The sequence below is a fragment of the Delphinapterus leucas genome, chromosome 3, assembly GCF_059928025.1.
Source record: "Delphinapterus leucas isolate spDelLeu-1000000601 "Yukka" chromosome 3, BTC_Dleu_Yukka2, whole genome shotgun sequence".
NCBI lineage: Eukaryota > Metazoa > Chordata > Mammalia > Artiodactyla > Monodontidae > Delphinapterus > Delphinapterus leucas.
In genome coordinates, this window is record NC_143131.1 from 63,444,949 (window position 1) to 63,466,768 (window position 21,820).

General features: G+C 35.1%; 1 protein-coding gene across 5 annotated transcripts in view; it reads left to right on the plus strand.

Moving 5' to 3' along the window:
* The window catches only part of SCAMP1 (secretory carrier membrane protein 1), a 114,134-nt gene that overhangs the window by 40,754 nt on the left and 51,560 nt on the right, over nucleotides 1-21,820 (plus strand). For all 5 annotated transcript variants that reach the window (XM_089909048.1, XM_089909049.1, XM_089909047.1 and 2 more), the window contains 4 exons: nucleotides 3,959-4,057; nucleotides 5,331-5,439; nucleotides 7,628-7,756; nucleotides 12,017-12,176. In XM_089909048.1, coding sequence (XP_089765174.1) covers nucleotides 3,959-4,057; nucleotides 5,331-5,439; nucleotides 7,628-7,756; nucleotides 12,017-12,176 — 497 coding nt within the window. The remainder of the gene's footprint in view (nucleotides 1-3,958; nucleotides 4,058-5,330; nucleotides 5,440-7,627; nucleotides 7,757-12,016; nucleotides 12,177-21,820) is intronic.

Genomic DNA, 21,820 nt, shown 5'->3' on the forward strand with positions numbered 1-21,820 from the left:
ATACAAGAAAAAGCTTTACATCTCACTCTTCAGCAACAATCACTGTTAACATATTGATACATTTTAAAGTAAAAAATTGGGATTATACTGTCTATACAGTTTTGTTTTATAACTTACAATTTTTTAATGTATTTTATTTTTGGCTGCATGGAGTCTTGGTTGTGGCATGCGGGATCTTTTGTGGTGTGCAGCTTCTCTCTGGTTGTGGCACGCGGGCTCAGTAGTTGTGCTCAGTAGTTGCAGCACGCGGGCTCTCTAGTTGTGGTGAGCGGGCTCCGGAGTGCATGGGCTCTGTAGTTGTGGCATGTGGGCTCTCTAGGTGTGGCTCACATGCTCAGTAGTTGCGGCACGTGGGCTTAGTTGCCCCACGGCATGTGGGATCTTAGTTCCCCGACCAGGGATCGAACCCGCGTCGCCTGCATTGGAAGGCGGATTCTTAATCACTGGACCACCAGGGAAGTCCCATAACTTATAACTGATACAAGCTTTCCCCATTTCATATTCTTTCAAAACTTTTAAATAGCTGCATAATATATTCTCCTATGGGTGGATCATAATTTAATTTATATTTTATCTACTGTTGGACATTTGGGGGTATTTCTAACTTTCTTTTGCTTTTACAAATAATGCTGTAGGGAGTACTTTGGCATACACACATTTGTGCATACCTTGGATTATTCCTGTATATTTTTTAAGAGTAGCTATTTATGGGGCTTCCCTGGTGGTGCAGTGGTTAACAATTCGCCTGCCAATGTAGGGGACACGGGTTCAAGCCCTGGTCCGGGAAGATCCCACATGCTGCAGAGCAACTAAGCCCGTGTGCCACAACTACTGAGCCTGCGCTCTAGAGCCCGTGTGCCACAACTCCTGAGCCCGTGTGCCACAACTACTGAAGCCTGCATGTCTAGAGCCCGTGCTCCACAACAAGAGGAGCCAATGCACTGAGAAGCACGTGCACCACAACGAAGAGTAGCCCCCGTTTGCTGCAACTAGAGAAAGCCCGCACTCAGCAGTGAAGACCCAATGCAGCCAAAAAAAAAAAAATATATATATATATATATTTATAAAAAAAAGAAAAGAGTAGCTATTTATGGGTCATGGGGTATAAATACTTAAATGCCTCTTAAACATGATGTCAAATTGTGCTCTAGGATTATTATATGAACTAGTTTATATTCCCATTATCAGTGTGTGAGAAATGCCCATTTTACCACATCTTTCCCAAAATGTGGTAGTAGTCTTATGGTAATAATCATTTAAAAAATAAATTAGGTGAAAGTTGAATTTCTTTGATTACTGGTGAGGTTGACATTTTGAATATATTTTTTGTTTTTATACATTTTAAAATTAATTTTATTTTTGGCTGCGTTGGGTCTTCGTTGCTGTGCGTGGGCTTTCTTCTAGTTGCGGTGAGCGGGGGCTACTCTTCATTGTGGTGTGCGGGCTTCTCATTGAGGTGGCTTCTCTTGTTGCGGAGCACGGGCTCTAGGCACACAGGCTTCAGTAGTTGTGGCATGCGGGCTCAGTAGTTGTGGTTCACAGGCTCTAGAGTGCTCAGTAGTTGTGGCACACGGGCTTAGTTGCTCCACGGCATGTGGGATCTTCCTGGACCAGGGCTCGAACCCGTGTCCCCTGCATTGGCAGGCGGATTCTTAACCACTGCCCCACCAGGGAAGTCCAGTCATCTATATTCTATGTACTGTATTATTTCTAATATCTTTATAGTTTCCTTGTTTTTTTCTTTTTGCATTGAACTTTAATCCATTTGGAATTTATTCCAAATAAATTGTTAAGATATGGGATCTGATTTTTTTTTCTCCCAAACATTTAAATAATTGTCCCAGCACCATTTATTGATATCTTTTCTTTTCCCACTGATTTGAAAAACTGTCTTGATCATATGCTTTAATTTTTATATACATCATCATTGTGTATATACAGTGATGAGTGATATGAGTGATATGTCACTGTTTTTTTATATTTCTTGATTACTAGTAAGGTTGAACTATTAGTTCCTATGTTTATTGGCCATTCCTGTTTTCTCTTCTTTGTTTTGCCTGTTCAGATATTTTGCCCATTTTCCTATTAGTAGTTTGTATTTTTATGGATTTGTAACAGTTCTTCCTGTATTGAGTAGCAATACTTTTTGTTAAATCTATTGTAACCAATTTTTCCTAGTCAGTTATTTGACTTTTCACTTTGACAGATTCAACTATACTGAAATTTAATAACAATCTTAACTTTATGGTTTATGTGCTTGCTAACCTTAATTTTACAAATACTTATTGATCATTTACTGTGTTCCAGGCACTGTTTTAGGTACTTGGGATACAACATAGATAGGATACACAAAGATTTCTATAGCTTATATTTGAGAAGCTCTTATGTACCCTGAGTTCATGAAAATATTCATGTATATTTTTTTCCTAAAAGTGCTTAAAGTTTGCTTTTTCACTTTTAAGTCATTCATCCACCTGGAATTTATTTTTGTAGGTAATGTCAAGTAGGAAATCTAGTTTAATTGTTCCATCTGGTTAACCAGTTATCTCAGAACCATTTATTGACTAATACATTATTTCTCCACTGTTTTGTGGTGTGACCTCTGTTGGGTATCAAGTTTTTGGGGGTTTGTTTCTGTCTCCCTACTGTTTATTGATATATTTCTTATCTTTGGCATCTGTACCACACTGTTCATTACTATATTAAGTCTTGATATTGTAGGTTTGCCTACCTTACTCGTCTTCAGAATTGTTTGACCTATTCTTAGCTCTTGGCATTTCCATATGAATTTTAGAATCAGCTGTACTCCATTTATATCTTTGGTTGTGTCTGGCTTCCTTTTCAGGGCTGCTGTTTGCTGTGTCAGAATAAAATCAAGCTGCATTGCTGGTGTCTTCTGACTTTAATAGTTCTTCTGATCTTTGAACTTCCCTTTGCAGCTGCTTGCTTGTATGTTTTCTCTCTCTCTCTTTTTGTTTTTCTTTTCCTTTCCCTTTCTTCTTGTCCTATTTTTCTTATGGCCATTTTAAAGAATCCTTAAAATTATTTTCTAACTGAAAAAAATAGTATAATGGGGAGAGAAGGCAATTAATAGAGAAGTGTATAAAGCAAAAGGTGCAAATCCCTTTGATAGTTTGCTAAGACATCCCAGAGATTTTTCTGGACATATACAAATGTGTGTTCATAAAAGAAAAAAATTCGGTCATATGCATGCTGTTCTGTAGTTGGCTTTATTTCATTTAGTATTTAAAAGGGCATTCTCCTGTAGAACTAACTAATTCCTTTTGATGACTGCATTGTGTATATATATATATATATATATATATATATATATATATATATATAGTAATTTAACCAATTCCCCTTTGATGGATTTGTAGATATCTACCTACTGTTTGAACTTGCAGCTACTTTCACGTACTGTTGATCGTCACTGGCAAAGTGGAGGTTGTGCAGTTTATTTTCCATCTCCCTAATGTCTCCCCTCTTATTCTTTTCAAGGAGTATTAGTGGGGTTCTGCCAGGACCTCTCCTATTTACTTTTTAAGGGCACTGGCACATAGCTTTGTTAGGTGGGAAGAGTTGACAGCCTAGTTGACAGTTAACCTTGGTGTAAATTCTTCAGTTTGGTGCTATCTGTATTTTACTAAAAAAACATACTTGAAGGTTTTTTGTTTTCGTTTTGTTTTGTCTTGAATGCATAGTGTTCTGGAGGAGAGTGCTAACAATGTCGTGTTAAGAGGTAGCAGCCACATTGAAGAGTTAAGAAATGAGTGAGCTTGAGAAATTGGAGATGAAGAGCTTCACTAGCTCTTTACTGCACACTGGATTATGAGAATTCAGGGGAGGAAGTGAGGCAGTTCTTGCCACTTTGGTTTTTATTAGTGTTACACTTTTTGAAAGAAGTTGAAGTTGGATTTCTATGTTACGTAATTTGTCCTTTTCTTAATCTTCCTAGCCTCCACCGGGCAATGTGAAAATGCCTAATGTACCCAGTACACAACCAGCAATAATGAAACCAACAGAGGAACATCCGGCTTATACACAGATTGCAAAGGTTAGTTCATGTTACATGTGTAAATTCATATTGGAAATTACAATATCAATAACATGTGCTTTCAGAGCAAAATAATTCTTTGTATAGTGCATTCCTTATTGTTTAATTTTTAACTCACTTTTGAGTCTGGTTTAGCTAGCTTCTGAATCCTATGATACTCATACCTCTTTTTCAGCTTATAGCATTTGCTTTACTCCATTATTAGCAGTTATTGAATTCATTCATCATCTTGGTGTATAATTTGTGTAGAGAAATTTTTATTGCTTTTGGTCTCACGTTTTAATGCACAATTCCATTAAAGTAACAATGATAGATCAATAGATATTATTGGAAGAGAGTTATGATGGCTGAGCAAAGCACAGTGGTAGGAAGTAGGAGGTGGCAAAAATACCAAGAAAAAAGGAGATGAATAGGATGCCTGGTATTACATAAAGTCAGATGGAGTTATAAACCAGAATTTCTTAACCATATCCTCCTTTCACTTCATTATCTTATAAAATATAAGATATTATATAATATTCCTGCATTGGGAACCTTAAGTACCATTTAACCCAATTCATAAGAGCCAATTCATTGCCCTTTTCTCCATCTGTCTCTTTTCCTCAGCTGTTCTCTTTGTCTCAGTCCCTCACTCTCATTTAGGCACAGAGTTCACCTTAATTTCGTTTTCCCAATTACCTTATGATTTTTTTTTAAACATCTTTATTGGAGTATAATTGCTTTACAATGGTGTGTTAGTTTCTGCTGTATAACAAAGTGAATCAATCAGCTATACATATACATATATCCCCATATCTCCTCCCTCTTGCGTCTCCCTCCCACCCTCCTTATCCCACCCCTCTAAGTGGTCACAAAGCACTGAGCTGATCTCCCTGTGCTATGCGGCTCCTTCCCACTAGCTATCTATTTTACATTTGGTAATGTATATATAAGTCCATGCAACTCTTTCACTTCATCTCAGCTTACCCTTCGCCCTCCCTGTGTCCTCAAGTCCTACCTTAGAATTTTAACTGCTTTTACTGACAGAATTTTTTCTTGTCCTAATGGGCCCAACATTTCTACCATGGGTTTTCATAACCAAAAGGCCAAAATGGGCCAAATATTTCCATAATATTTTCTGAAATTGTAATTTTTAGTGAATTCCTATACTGTGGAAAGAGCATTTGAATTAGGTTTCTAGCATAGTAGAGAAGTAGGAGTATAGTAGAAGTAGAAGTAGAAATATTGCTGTATTTTATACTTCTGACAATGTATTCCCTTATTTTTTGTTTAGGAGCATGCCTTGGCCCAAGCTGAACTTCTTAAACGCCAGGAAGAACTAGAAAGAAAAGCAGCAGAATTAGATCGTCGAGAACGAGAAATGCAAAATCTCAGTCAACATGGTAATATCCAAAGAAATTTCAAATAAAAATAACTTTAAAATTCTTTAAAATTTTAAGCTTTTGCACTAGCTCTAGATCATTTGGTTTGTGGATATAAAACTCTGCCCTGTTATTCTAGCAAGGAGGTCAGACATGGCAGATTTTCTACCTGATGCTCTGTGGCTCTCTGATCTTGGCTGATTTACATAGTGTTTTGATAGATTAGAACAGTGTTAGCCTCTGAATGCAAATATGATGATTTTGGTTTATTGTAAGGTCAGGAGTCTTTGATTCTACTCTTGGGCCTTTACCTCGGTCTGTTAAAGCTTTATGAGCACATGGGAGTGTGCCCTATGTTTGACTGCATTTAACTCTTAACTTCTAGTTTATTCAGACCAGTTTCAAATTAATCTGCCCCTGTCCTCACAAGTATATCCGTATATGTCAAACCAAGTTTAAAAAAAAAAAAAAAGCATCTGTGGTGAGGTGACTCTAGGAAGCCTGGGGTATTCTGATGATGCCAAAGAAATAAGTAAGTGGTGAATTTTGATTATGTCCTATGAAATTCATTCAGGCTGTGACTACCAAAGGTCACTTCAAGGGAGTAGCTTAGGGAAAGCTAGCAAGTGTCTGGGTAAGAAGCGATGAGAGAACTAGGCAAGTCATTGTGAGTATGTCTGGATAGTGATGGAGTGACAATGTTAGGACAGTGATAACATTCAGTGATACTGAACTATTTCTTCCTTATCCTAGAATGTGTAAGTCTAGGGCCTCATGAGGACACATTTATCCTGGGCCATTTTCTTGCTTCCAGCATCAGAGACAGCATCTGTGAAAGGAGAAACTAGAGGTTTAATTGAGATCAATATTTCTAAAATACATGTAACGAAAATCTGTCCTGTTCCCTTAGCTTTGACTAATACAAATTACTTCTATGAGAGATGTTTTAGTAAATGAAGTAGTTATGAAGTGTGGTAAATTAAGAGACTTGCTGTATGTTATACACTTAAGTACTTTTCATCTGTTAGCTCACTTCATCCTCAGTACAATTCTGTGAAGGGTGGTGAGTTCTTCTCAGTTTACAGATGTAGAAACAAAGTCTTCAGCAGGTTGGATAAGTTGCCCAAGCCCTCCTAGCCAGTAAGTGTCTAGGAGCTTCTATTGATAGTTTCAGAGCCTTTGTTCTTTACTACTATTCTCTGCTTCTCGAGTAGTATGAGACTTGTATGAGAAATGAAAGAACAACATGTAGTTTGAAAAGAATGATAAAACAGTGGAGACATGTTGGGAAGAATCAAAAATAGAGGACGCTTTTTTCCCACTATGAAGAATTTCCTGGTCTATGAAAAAGTATGTAAAATCTAATCTTTGTAAGTGTGGGATATAATATCTAAAATGAGAAAATGGCCTTTAGGCGCTATTTTTACTCTCTGTTTTCAATGTTTTGACGTCTTTAATTTTAGTTTTTTATTTCCCCACACCACTTCCCAAGCCTTATTTTCAGTCTAGTTTCTTTAAATAGACACATTTTCTCTCCTTACACATGGAATTTGTTTTTGCTCTAGGTTTTTGAAGGTGCTATAATTCCTCAGCTTCTTTCTCATGACTGTTTTGTATTTTCACATAGTTTTATGCTTTTCTTACATGTGTCTTTTGGACATTATTTTTTTCAGACTTGGAGATTTCCAAATTTGATTCTTTGGTACTGGTTATCTTATGTTTCTTCATGGAGTTAACAGTAGAAAACTTGAAAGATTCAGAAGCTGGTCTTCCCTCTCCACATGCGTTAGGAGTTATATTTAAAGATTGAAGACGTGGAGGAGGAAATCTGTAGGGACTTAAAAACTTCATGGCCTTCATGTGAGAGCCAGAGTCTTGGGACTTTGAAATAAATCTCTTTTTAGGGCAGAGTCACAGGATATGTCCCTGTGCTCTTTTTTCTTTTCTTGTTTCAACTTACATAAGTGGTATGACACTGGAAAATTATTTTACCATGTAATGAGTTCTAAACTGATATTTTGGGAAAAGTTTTAAAAATAAAAAGCTTGGTTTTCAGAGTTGTAGGAATGTAGAGATACAGTGTTATATTTTTGAAACACCTATTAAAAGAATAGATAATATTCTTCTTTATTATGAAACAAATAATTACATGCAAAAAGAATAGCACATATTTGTCCTTATATAAATAACTTTGTTTTTTTATTTGCAGGGAGAAAAAACAATTGGCCACCTCTTCCTGACAATTTTCCTGTGGGACCTTGTTTCTATCAGGATTTTTCTGTAGACATTCCTGTAGAATTCCAAAAGACAGTAAAGATTATGTACTACTTATGGATGTGTGAGTATAGAACAAATTATATATTTATTTGAAAAAGTTTATATCTTATTGTCAAAATCTACTTTTTTAAAACTCATATAAGGGTAGTATCATAAATTGGTCTTTTCCTATAGATATTTTAATTTTGAGTGAATCATGTCGTATTTAGGTATGTCAAAATTGTATACTATGTGACAATCTAAGTTCTTAGCTGAGGAAGACCTATATATTGAGAACTGGCATTCTTTTGAGGAAAGGACTTCCCTATCATACAGTAGAATTTTCAATGATCCTTTCTCCCTGCAAAATGTTATCGAGGCAATATTTGCTTTGAAAAAATTACTCATATGATTTTTATGCAAATGAAGGCTATTAAAGCATTATGACTTTTTAAAAGGGGCATAAAATATTGAAATATTATAAACTATTTTTCTTAGAGCTTTGAGCACAATTTACTTTTCATTTTCAAGTGGTGAGGAATACTTTTATTATTGGAAGTGCCTAACTAATATAGGATGTTTCATTAAATAGAACGTTAGGACATACATTTTAGGCTGTGATGTTCAAATTGCTTTGAATATAATTATGACACATGGAATATTAAAACTAAATGTCAATCTGTTACCAGTTTTTTGTATGTACACAGAATTCCCACTTACTCTGTTGCATTTTTTTTCCAAACAGCAGTCTCAGCCCCATTTAACATCATTGTGTCAGTAAGAGAGGTAGCTGTCATGACTTCTCATCTGCACAGTTGCTGGGTTAATGGACACATTGTGGAGTAAACTCTCGTTGGAGGAAATTTTTATGTTCTTACTGTATGATTAGGGAGCCTCCCTCCACCAAGTATATGAGATCATTTTCCTCAAAATCTTTTAGGAGTCTTCTTCACATTTGTGAAACTGCTTTGGAATATGAGAAATGATTCCTTATGGATAGTACCTTTTTAACTCTTAGTTTCTTTTGAGTTATGTTGTTAATCTGATTTCTTTGGTTAATCCTGAGTGTCAGTAGTAGTACATATTTTTATTTTTAAAGGTTTTGATTTCATATATGTCCATACTAAACAACTCATATTTTATTTAATCAATAAATCATAAAATATATGTAGATTATAAAATAATTATTTTCTTAATGAGCAGAAATTGGCCTCACATTTTAAGTATAAGTTCTTTGACTTTAGTGAAAAAGCACTTTAAATGGGGGAGATGGGTGTTGGAAGAAAATTCTATAAGGAATTTAGTAAATAGAGATCGAATGGGGGAGATGATTAATTTTAACTGAATGGTTAACTGCTTTACCAATGCTGATTGTTTCAAAATAGGTCTGTTTTGTCTTAGAAATAGATAACTTTCTGAGGTTCTTAGAAATAATATAGTTGGCTATAGTTTTTCCTAGCCCTATTCAGTTTGCAGATCTGTTAACTATTCAAAGAGGGCTCAAGATTCCATCCAGTTAAGGTTCCAATTTGAAGAAGCATTACCTGGAACAAAGTAAGATCTAGTGCTAGTTCAGCACTATCTCTAAATTTCATAAAATATAGGTTGTTTTAATAAATTATTTTCAAGAAGTGTCATCTTGTTACTGATTTTGGAGTTGACTGATGCTTTCACATTGTACTAATAATTATAACAAGAGATAACATTTATGGAGGATTTATCAATACTTTGTGCCAGGCACAGAACTAATCACTTTATATACATTATGTTATTAACTCTTAACCATGTTATGAAGCAGCTACTATATTATCTAGTTTTATAGATTGGGAAACTAAAGCTTAGAGAATTTGAGGGAACTTGTCCAAGATTACACAGCAAGTAAGGTTGGGTTGGATAGCTTGACTCTAGATCCCAGCATCTAGATTTCCATGTTATACCACCTACAAAGTACCAAAATAAAGAAGTAATTTACATTTTAAACCCAAATATGATGAAGATATGGTTTCAAAGTTACCTTACTTGAAGCAAATAATTTTCACTCTAAAGGAACTGAAGCAATTAGAAATACCGCTATGAAATGAATCTCAACCTCTTTGAGTATACTCTTGAATTTAAAGAGAAAGAAAAATATCCAGCTACATTAAAGACCACTTAGTGAGGAAGATAATATATTGTCGTAAATTTGTTTATTTTAGGTAGCTATATTGTAATGCAGAACTTAGCAAGAAGAGTAGTAGTTGCAAATTTAGATTCTAGTGATAGTTGCAAATTTAGGTCCACTAATACCAGATTTGAGTGCTTAATAAAGCAAATTGAAATTTTATAAGAAGGAGGGTCATTCAACTTGGAAATCATGTAAACGAAATGGCCTAAAATTTTCTTATTGTTTTACCTACACTTGGAACCCACCAAGTGGATTGGAGTTGGATTGAAATTAGCAACATAGAATCATGCATTTCACATTACCTTGCCTTTCTATGTGTTTTTTGATCTCTATGTAAGTGGACTGATTGTTTAGTAAGTAGGCCTAGACGTTTCCTCTTCATTGGGGTGCAAACAAATGACCTATTATTGATCATGGTTGTTCGTTACTATGAAAACACATAGAAAAAATTTTAATAGATTACACAAAATTTAATTGATATTTTTATCTATACTTGGAAGAATTTTTGTGAACTTTAAAATACTCATACCGATATAGTCTGTCTTTTTTTTCTTAAACAGGTTAGGAGATAAACCTTGAAAATGTATTTCTTTGGAGGTTGAAATTTGAGTTAGAATGTTCTGAACATTTAAAACTTTTTTAGGCAATTGGATGCCATTTAATATTACAGAATAATATCTCACAATCTCTTGAATTCTGTTTTTAAGCCCTTAACAGAACTACTTTTATTTCGAGGTGAAGGATTTTGAGTAAATTTATTAGTAAGCTAGCTTTCATGAGTTAGAAATCCTAATGGGAATAAGTAAGAGTCTTTCCTGTGTAGTAGAATGGGGTGGAATTTTAAAGCTGGAAGAGCCTCCTGCATTTCTCCTGCTGAAAAATTGAAATGCACAGAGGTTGATTAGCTCAATATTATATCACTATAACCCAGGTGTTTTCATTCCTCCTCTGGAGCTCTCTCTCCTTCTGTGGAGTTTGTGTGTTTATCTGGTTGTTAGATGAGAGCAAATTTAGAGGCATCCTAGAATGTGTTTATACCTTGTTCATTAAGTATTAATTTTATTTGATTAATAATTTAAAGAGATTTTAAAGTTTTTTTGATGTATGTTGATTTTTAAAATTTACATTCGCTTGGTTTTCCCTTTGTTATTTTTAATTAAAGTAGTGGCTTGTTGTATATTTTTATTGTATTGGTAGCTTACATTAAACAGTATTTTAACTTTTCTGAAATAATTTCTTTCTTGTAATAAATTCAGCCTGTGAATAAATTTAAAAAATTATTTAAAAAGTTATTAATTATAATGGGTAAATGTTGTTCTTTAGGATCATGATGTCCTTAGATGTTACTCAGATTTTTGGGTTTTGGTCTGTCAGGGAAAGTAATTACTAACAGTACAGGAAGAATTTGCCAAGATCTATTTGTGTTAACGGAAAGAAAGATCTGCCACAGCAGGTAAAGTGCATCATAGTAAACTTCTTTTTTTCTTTTTAAATTAGTGTAATCCCCTACCAGAACATTGTTTTTAATCCCAGGACCTTAAAAAGTGGACAGCTTTATGAAGATGAGTTAATAATCCTTATAGATTGACTGTATAGTCACTGGAAGTTTCTGCTGTGTTAGTGTTTTTAGTCCAATGATTCGAGTTAATTTTATTGCTTAAAAATGTTACAGTGAGATTGCGCAGGGCACTTCTCTATTTTCTCTTCTCTTGTGTAGTTCACACTGCGAGGAGCCTGCAGCCCCATTCTGTAAAAATTATAGTTCTGAGTGTAGGATCTTTTTCCTCTCAAGTCCCGGTTCTTTTCCTGGCAGCCACTATTTTTCTGCTTGGGCCTTGAGTCAAGAGACACATCACATGTCATCACATGGTTCCTTCCCAGGGGAGAACCCCTTAAGGTTGTGCGTCTCTGGTTTAGCTGTGTAATTGCCCGTTAGGGGAGGCCCAAAAGAATTTTTGCCAAACAGTGCATGTATTAGGACTCTTCTACCTGTGAATACTCTGTTTTCAAATCAGACATGTAAGAGATAGCAACAATGTTTTGAAAAATACTAAATGGAAACATGAGGTAGAATACACTTGCTCTTAGGAAGTATTTTTTCATTTATAATTTTTGTTGAATTGAACACATAAATTGAATGTAAACATTTCTTTTCTATTTTGTTTTTTGATTCCACAGTCCATGCTGTAACACTGTTTCTAAATATCTTCGGATGCTTGGCTTGGTTTTGTGTTGATCCTCCAAGAGGGGTTGATTTTGGATTGAGTATCCTGTGGTTCTTGCTTTTTACTCCTTGTTCATTTGTCTGTTGGTACAGACCACTTTACGGAGCTTTCAGGTAAAATGTGTGTACTTTAAAATATGCTCTTTAAAACCTGTGAAGTAAATAATTTGTAGCACACCTTAAAGGGAAAAGTGACATATTTTCATTTTTCATATTTTTTATTATTGTATAATATACCTTCAGAAAAGTCCGTATATAACATCTCTGTGTATTAAGTCCGTATATAACATGCTCGTGTATTCATTTGACTTTGTAACAAATAATATCCCATTCTTTTCTCCCACTTGAGAAAAAGATCAAACATGAAAATGAATGAGGGAAAAATGAGAACAATCTTAGGTCTTAATATTTGTAAAAGATTCTATTCCATATGATACATTTGACTTTAAAGAAAATTTTGCTTTTTATTCTCCCCTTCAGAAAAAATCAGAAGTGGTGATTAAAGCCTAATTTTTAAATGAACCTAGGTAGCCTAGGTAGGGTGAATATACATGTGATATTTAAAGTGAGTCACTTTTCACCTGGCAACTTGGTAATTATTTTCTGTGGAAATTCATTTTTGGTTTTTCAAAATGCAGTAACGTTTTACAACTGTTTAGACTATAAGATTAACTATACTACTTTGCATGGTATATTTTAATCAATGGTTAGGATTAACATTTCTTAAATGCGTGTTCTGTGGGGTATTACTAGGTGTTGTAGAAAAAAAAGTTCATTAGCTTAAGTTTGGGAACAGTGGGATAATAAAATTAAATAAGTTTCTTCATTTCAGAATTTCTTAGACTTCTTTAGCCTCATGTGCTTTGTGATATGACCATGAAACCATTATTTGTGTGTGTGTGTGTTGAGTACCTTGTTGGACTCTTGCTTTAGGAAATAAACATTGGGAAATGCTGATTTAGATGATAGCCCTAGATGAGTCCATGTATTCAATTGTTTATCAACTTATTTTTATTTGAGTAAACTCATTTATGAATAACAAACCTCTTTCAACTCTCATGTATGAGGAGCAGCATTACTAGGAAATAGGCATGTATTGTGCAGATGACATATTAGGGAAATTAGAGGGCCACATTCAGTTGTTTAACTTTTTTTTTACTATTTGAACAAAAAATTTGATTATTCAGAATGTGTATCACCACCCCCATCCCCCAAAGCCCTGCCAAATGAAATTAGAAACGCAGATAGGTAAACAGAAAACGAAAAAGAAGAAGGGGGAAGATTAGGGAATTTGGAGAAAAAAGATGTCATTCAACAGAAAACTAAATTGGTTAGAAATGGAATGAAGGGAAGAAAATAGATGGGAGGAGGGAGAGGGAGGAAAATCTTTGGATCTAATGGAACGTGAGAGGTTGGTTATCAAGGAATGGGGAGGGGCACCCCTATAGATGTAGGTTGGAGAAGAATAAAAGGGACCTATTTACTCCTTGCGTGAACAGGAGGAGAGTTACTGCTGCTCTTTTCCTTGTTATCTAAGTCTGGCTCACAAGTTTTTAAATTTTTTGACATGTGGCCTCTGCTTGCCTGCTTCCATCGTGTTACCAGTGTATCTGTAATGATGCTTGTGGGTGGGAATGGGGATGTCTTTGAGACTTTGAAAATGACCTGAAACTAGAGACTTTGAATTTTAAGCCTTCTGTGACAAATGTAGCCAGAACAAACTATAAAAAGCCAGTTTTCTGCCATTTATCACTTGAAGTCACTTGGTTCCTTTTATTCCCTTTCTTTGCCAGTGGAAATAAAAATGCTTTGTGGAACATTTTTACTCCTGGCATTATTAACCCCTGGGCTAAATTCTTAGCTGCATCTCAACCCTTTAGAGTATATGTATCACAAATATGTTAATTATCTGGGCTTTACTGTTTGGAGCAGAACTGAGAGGAATAGTTTTTTTAGGGGAAAGTTGAAAGTATTTTAAATCATTAATTAATATACCTTCTCAGTGTATAACTTTGGCATTTTCTTCACCCAGATTGCCAGTGGTTTCTGGGTCTGTTAAGTCTCTTCTGAAGTATCTGGTAAGCTTTTTTAAACATCTACTGATGACAGATTTCTCCCTTAAATATGGAAATCTTAAACCAGATACATTGGGTATGATTATTTCTATTAAATACAGGGTTTTAAATAGACTTTACGTATTCACGTAAGTGCTTTAATTGAGATCAATTTTGACAGGGATTACTGCCTTTTGAGAAGGGGCAGAGTCACAGGATGTGCAAGTGTTTCATATTCTGTTTCAAGACTGATGATTAAGAAATGAAACACAAGCATCTGAACATATTACGTCAGTAGAAAATGGGTAACTAAAATCTTTTAGGCCAGATGCACATATTTCTTAAACCAAGTTGTTATTGAAAGCATTTAGTTTTTATTAATCAGACTCTGGAGTGAAGCTAAAGTGCTTTTTAAAAGTTTTTCAAGTTTTATTCTTCTCTGGCTAATGATGTATTTGCCTCTATTGCCATATTTAAATACCTACTGTGAACTTGATTTCTTCAGGTTTCCCTAGAAGTGAAGAAAAGAATGGTAAGCAATAAGAAAAACATGGCAGGGATTGATTTTAGAATAAACCAGTCATTGCAAACATACAAGTTAGAGGGACATTAGGTCTGAGAATGTGATCAGATTTTTTTTTTTAGTTGTCTGGTGAATTTTTTTTTCCCCCCTTGTAGATAGGTGGTAATTCCAAGTTTCTAGAGTAGCTGTTAGCTTTGTCGTGGGGTGCTGAAAATAACTAGAGGGCATATTAGGAAGTCTTTATTCTAGAATGATCAGTTCTTTGTTTTTTGTCCCTTAGTCAGTTGAAGTTGCATAGTTGCTTAGTCAGTTGAAGTCAGTTGAAGTTGCATTTGTAAGTTTATCTCCTTCTTTGCCTCCCTGTTGACTCATAATCTAAAAGTAAATCCTTTTTAAAGGTTAATAGTTAACTTTGTTATCAAGAATTTGTTGTATTTTGCTTAATAACATGATGGCTGAGTAAACCTTTGGGAAGAAGCTGGGAAGAAAAATATAATTGTTTTAACTGAATTATAAAATGCCTTTAGATGGAGTTAAAGTATTTGCTAATAGCTTTGGAGCCTACTGAAAAAATTTAAAGCTACATTTAAGTGATTATAATCAATAATCTCATATACTAAATCATACTGATAATTACATTTAATGAGTTTAAAATGTGATAAAGGTTGATTCTCTTTAGGAATAATCATTTTAAAATTAGTTACCATGCATGAGAAGTTGGTTTTCCAGTGTCATCTGAGTTTCTGTTTCAGTATTTCATTTGCAAGTTTGTTATTGAGTTCACTTGATGCTCTTAGGGAGATGTTAAGATAAATAACTAATGATTGTAAAGCAGTTAGAAAATAAGTACTAAGGTTAAATTAATCACTCACTGAATACAGACAGTATATATTAGGCTGGAGATACAAAGAAGACATGGTACTTGCCCTGTAGAAACATATAATATATAAATAAGTTTAAAAGTAGGTATTACTGAAACTTTGGCTAGTAGAATTTATACATTAAAACAGAGTAATATTCAAACACCCCCAAAATTTGAAATACAGAGTAATTTAATACTGATATCATACCTCTGATATATCTCTAAATAGAAGATTAGTTATTTTCAAGTGAGTCTTCTTGGATTATCTTTTTGAGGATTTAAGTTTTTAATAAACATTCTTCTCTGAAATCAGAAAAAAGAAAACCCAAGACCTTGTTTTTACTGGAACCATTGAAATATCAGAATGTCCATGAAAAAGATGAGTTTTAAACTGTATAAAATACTGTTCTATATGAATATGACTTCTCTTAGTGTTACTGAACCAAACTTGGGTCCACTCACCTGTGTGCAGTAAAGCCAATCTACTGCCACTGGGTTGTGGTGAAGGAAAGTGCAGCATTTATTGTAAAGGTACCACACAAGGAGAACGGGTGGCTCATGCTCAAAAACCCCTGAACTCCCTGAAGTGTTTCAGCAAAACATTTTGAAAGGCAAGGTGAGGGAAGGGTGTCCCAGGGTATGTGATCAGCTCACACACAATTCTCTGACTGGTTGTTGGTGACGTAACAGGGGTTAACGTTATCAATCCTTAGGCACCAGTAGGTCTGGGGGCTACATGCTCATGCTTGTCAAGTAGTTAATTTCTTCTATTTGGTGGTAGTTTTAGCATCTATAAAACAACCCCAGAAGTGTGCATCAGATATTATTATCTAGGTACTTCAGAGAGGAGCTACAGTCGAGGATATGAGGGAATGAATGGTCTGTCCCTGGAAGGCCCCATAGGGTCCTGCTCAGTTACATTAATTTTCAACCAAGAAGCTCCTTTTACTGATATATGCAAAGGACTTTGACCTCCCTGAATTAACCCCATTGCCTGAATCTGAAGGAGAATTTTATAGAGAAGTTTCAAGCGTATGTGCTTTTCAAAATTAAGTTTATTAGGTATCAGAATTAAACTCAGAGTTGTCATTTTGTCATTTACATATTTTTTAAAAGACTAACTTTATTCTTAATTTTATGCTTCCACAAATCACCAGGCATTATGTAAATGCTTTAAAATATTAGGTAATTATTAATGAAGCAGTGTTTTGTTGAAAAAGTATGATTATTGGAAACAGACTGAGAAAGGGTTAGAATTCTGGCTTCCCCACTTAAAAGCTGTGTGCTGTTATGAAAATGCAGTAAAACCTCTCAGTTTTTTGAGTGTAAATTGGGCATAATATTTGCAGAGTTGATAAGATTAGAGATAATATGTACAAAATATTTGTCTTTAAAGGTGGTCAACAAATGGTAGCTGGAATGTTTTATATTTTTGTTTTTGTTAGGTTTTATCATTTACTTTTGATGATCCATAAAACCATTACTTGTTATGTTATTTTTTGCTGCTTTTAGTTCATTGTCCTTTGGTACCCCAGTCTAACCTGGAGGAATCATAATGTACACTAAAGTGTATGTAGGTTCTTTGTATTGCTTGATAAAAATAAACTTTAAAAAACGTTGTCTGGAGCAGAAGCAAGAAGAGCTACAATCCTGCAGCCTGTGGAACAAAAACCACATTCACAGAAAGATAGACAAGATGAAAAGGCAGAGGGCTATGTACCAGATGAAGGAACAAGATAAAACCCCAGAAAAACAACTAAATGAAGTGGAGATAGGGAACCTTCCATAAAAAGAATTCAGAATAATGATAGTGAAGATGATCCAGGACCTCGGAAAAAGAACGGAGGCAAAGATTGAGCAGATGCAAGAAATGTTTAACAAAGACCTAGAAGAATTAAAGAACAAACAAACAGAGATGAACAATAGAGTAACTGTAAATGAAAACTACACTAGAAGGAATCAATAGCAGAATAATTGAGGCAGAAGAACGGATAAGTGACCTGGAAGACAGGATGGTGGAAGTCACTGCTGCAGAACAGAATAAAGAAAAAAGAATGAAAAATGAAGACAGCCTAAGAGACTTCTGGGACAACATTAAACACCAACAACATTCGCATTATAGGGGTCCCAGAAGGAGAAGAGAGAGAGAAAGGACCCGAGAAAATATTTGAAGAGATTATAGTCGAAAACTTCCCTAACATGGGAAAGGAAATAGCCACCCAAGTCCAGGAAGCACAGAGAGTCCCATACAGGATAAACTCAAGGAGAAACACGCCAAGACACATAGAAATCAAATTGGCAAAAGTTAAAGACAAAGAAAAATTATTGAAAGCAGCAAGGGAAAAACGACAAATAACATACAAGGGAACTCCCATAAGGCTAAGAGCTGATTTCTCAGCAGAAGCTCTACAAGCCAGAAGAGAGTGGCGTGACATATTTAAAGTGATGAAAGGGAAGAACCTACACCAAGATTACTCTATCTGGCAACAACCTCATTCAGATTTGATGGAGAAATCAAAAGCTTTACAGACAAGCAAAAGCTAAGAGAATTCAGCACCACCAAACCAGCTCTACAACAAATGCTAAAGGAACTTCTCTAAGTGGGAAACACAAGAGAAAAAAAGGACCTGCAAAAACAAACCCAAAACAATTAAGAAAATGGTAACAGGAACATACATATCGATAACTACCTTAAACGTGAATGGATTAAATGCTCCAACCAAAAGACACAGGCTTGCTGAATGGATACAAAAACAAGACCCATCTATATGCTGTCTACAGGAGACCCACTTCAGACCTAGGGACACATACAGACTGAAAGTGGGGGGATGGAAAAAGATATTCCATGCAAATGGAAATCAAAAGAAAGCTGGAGTAGCAATACTCATATCAGATAAAATAGACTTTAAAATAAAAAATGTTACAAGAGACAAGGAAGGACACTACATAATGATCAAGGGATCAATCCAAGAAGAAGATATAACAATTATAAATATATATGCACCCAGCATAGGAGCACCTCAATACATAAGGCAACTGCTAACAGCTATAAAAGAGGAAATCGACAGTAACACAATAATAGTGGGGGACTTTAACACCTCACTTACACCAATGGACAGATCATCCAAACATAAAATTAATAAGGAAACACAAGCTTTAAATGACACCATAGACCAGATAGATTTAATAGATATTTATAGGACATTCCATCCAGAAACAGCAGATTACACTTTCTTCTCAAGTGCACACGGAACATTCTCCAGGATAGATCAAATCTTGGGTAACAAATCAAGCCTCAGTAAATTTAAGAAAACTGAAATCATATCAAGCATCTTTTCTGACCACAATGCTATGATATTAGAAATCAATTACAGGGAAAAAAGCACGTAAAAAACACCAACACATGGAGGCTAAACAATATGTTACTAAATAACCAAGAGATCACTGAAGAAATCAAAAAATACTTAGAGACAAATGACAGTGAAAACACGATGATCCAAAACCTATGGGATGCAGCAAAGGCAGTTCTAAGAGGGAAGTTTATAGCTATACAAGCCTACCTCAAGAAACAAGAAAAATCTCAAACCATCTAACTTTACACCTAAAGGAACTAGAGAAAGAAGAACAGACAAAACCCAAAGTTAGCAGAAGGAAAGAGATCATAAAGATTAGAGCAGAAATAAATGAAATAGAAACAAAGAAAAGAGTAGCAAAGATCAATAAAACTAAAAGCTGGTTCTTTGAGAAGATAAATAAAATTGATAAACCATTAGCCAGACTCATCAAGAAAAAGAGGGAGAGGACTCAAATCAATAAAATTAGAAATGAAAAAGGAAAGTTACAACAGACACTGCAGAAATACAAGCATCCTAAGAGACTACTACAAGCAAATCTATGCCAATAAAATGGACAACCTGGAAGAAGTGGACAAATTCTTAGAAAGGTATAACCTTCCAAGACTGAACCAGCAAGAAATAGAAAATATGAACAGACCAATCACAAGTAATGAAATTGAAACTGTGATTAAAAATCTTCGAACAAACAAAAGTCCAGGACCAGATGGTTTCACAGGTGAATTCTTTCAAACGTTTAGAATAAAGAGCTAACACCCATCCTTCTCAAACTCTTCCAAAAAATTGCAGAGGAAGGAACACTCCCAAACTCATTCTATGAGACCACTATCACCTTTATACCAAAACCAGATAAAGATACTACAAAAATAGAAAATTACAGACCCGTATCACTGATGAATATAGATGCAAAAATCCTCAACAAAATACTAGCAAACAGAATCCAACAACACATTAAAAGGATCATACACCGTGATGGAAGTGGGATTTATCCCAGGGATGCAAGGATTCTTCAGTATACGCAAATCAATCAATGTGATACACCATATTAACAAATTGAAGAAGAAAGACCATATGATCATCTCAATAGATACAGAAAAAGCTTTTGACAAAATTCAACACCCGTTTATGATAAAAAAACTCTCCTGAAAGTAGGCATAGAGGGAACCTACCTCAACATAATGAAGGCCATATACAACAAACCCACAGCAAACATTATTCTCAGTGGTGAAATACTGAAAGCATTTCCTCTAAGATCAGGAACAAGACAAGGATGTCCACTCTCACGACTATTATTCAACATAGTTTTGGAAGTCCTAGCCACGGCAATCAGAGAAGAAAAACAAATAAAAGGAATACAAATTGGAAAAGAAGAAGTAAAACTGTCACTGTTTGCAGATGACATGATACTATACATAGAGAATCCTAAAGATGCCATCAGCAAGCTACTAGAGCTAATCAATGAATTTGGTAAAGTTGCAGGATACAAAATTAATGCACAGAAATCTCTTGCATTCCTATACACTAATGATGAAAAATCTGAAAGAGAAATTAAGGAAACACTCCCATTTACCATTGCAACAAAAAGAATAAAATACCTAGGAATAAACCTACCTAGGGAGACAAAAGAACTGTAGGCAGAAAACTATAAGATGCTGATGAAAGAAATTAAAGATGATGCTAACAGATGGAGAAATATACGATGTTCTTGGATTGGAAGAATCAGTATTTTGCAAATGACTATACTACCCAAAGCAATCTACAGATTCAGCGCAATCCCTATCAAATTACCAATGGCATTTTTTACGGAAGTAGAACAAAAAATCTTAAACTTTGTATGGAGACAGAAAAGACCCCGAATAGCCAAAGCAGTCCTGAGGGAAAAAAACGGAGCTGGAGGGATCAGACTCCCTGACTTCAGACTATACTACAAAGCTACAGTAATCAAGATAATATGGTACTGGCACAAAAACAGAAACATAGATTAATGGAACAAGATAGAAAGCCCAGAGATAAAGCCACGCACCTATGGTCAACTAATCTATGACAAAGGAGGTTAGGATATACAATGGAGAAAAGACAGTCTCTTCAATAAGTGGTGCTGGGAAAACTGGGCAACTACATGTAAAAGAATGAAATTAGAACACTCCCTAACACCATACACAAAAATAAACTCAAAATGGATTAGAGACCTAAATGTAAGACCGGACACTATAAAACTCTTAGAGGAAAACATAGGAAGAACACTCTTTGACATAAATCACAGCAAGATCTTTTTTGATCCACCTCCTAGAGTAATGGAAATAAAAACCAAAATAAAGAAATGGGACCTAATGAAACTTCAAAGCTTTTGCACAGCAAAGGAGACCATAAACAAGACAAAAAGACAACCCTCAGAGTGGGAGAAAATATTTGCAAACGAATCAACAGACAAAGGATTAATCTCCAAAATATATCAACAGCTCATGCAGCTCAATATGAAAAGAACAAACCAATCCCAAAATGGGCAGAAGAGCTAAATAGACATTTCTCCAAAGAAGACATACAGATGGCCAAGAAGCACATGAAAAGCTCCTCAGCATCACTAATTATTAGAGAAATGGAAATCAAAACTACAACGAGGTATCACCTCACACCAGTTAGAATGGGCATCATCAGAGAATCTGCGAACAACAAATGCTGGAGAGGGTGTGGAGAAAAGGGAACCCTCTTGCACTGTTGCTGTGAATGTAAATTGATACAGCCATTATGGAGAGCAGTATGGAGGTTCCTTAAAAAACTAAAAATAGAATTACCATATGACCCAGCAATCCCACTACTGGGCGTATACCTAGAGAAAACCATAATTCAAAAATGACACACGCGCCCCAGTGTTCACTGCAGCAGTATTTACAATAGCCGGGTCATGGAAGCAGCCTAAATGCCCATCGACAGATGAATGGATAAAGAAGTTGTGGTACATATATACA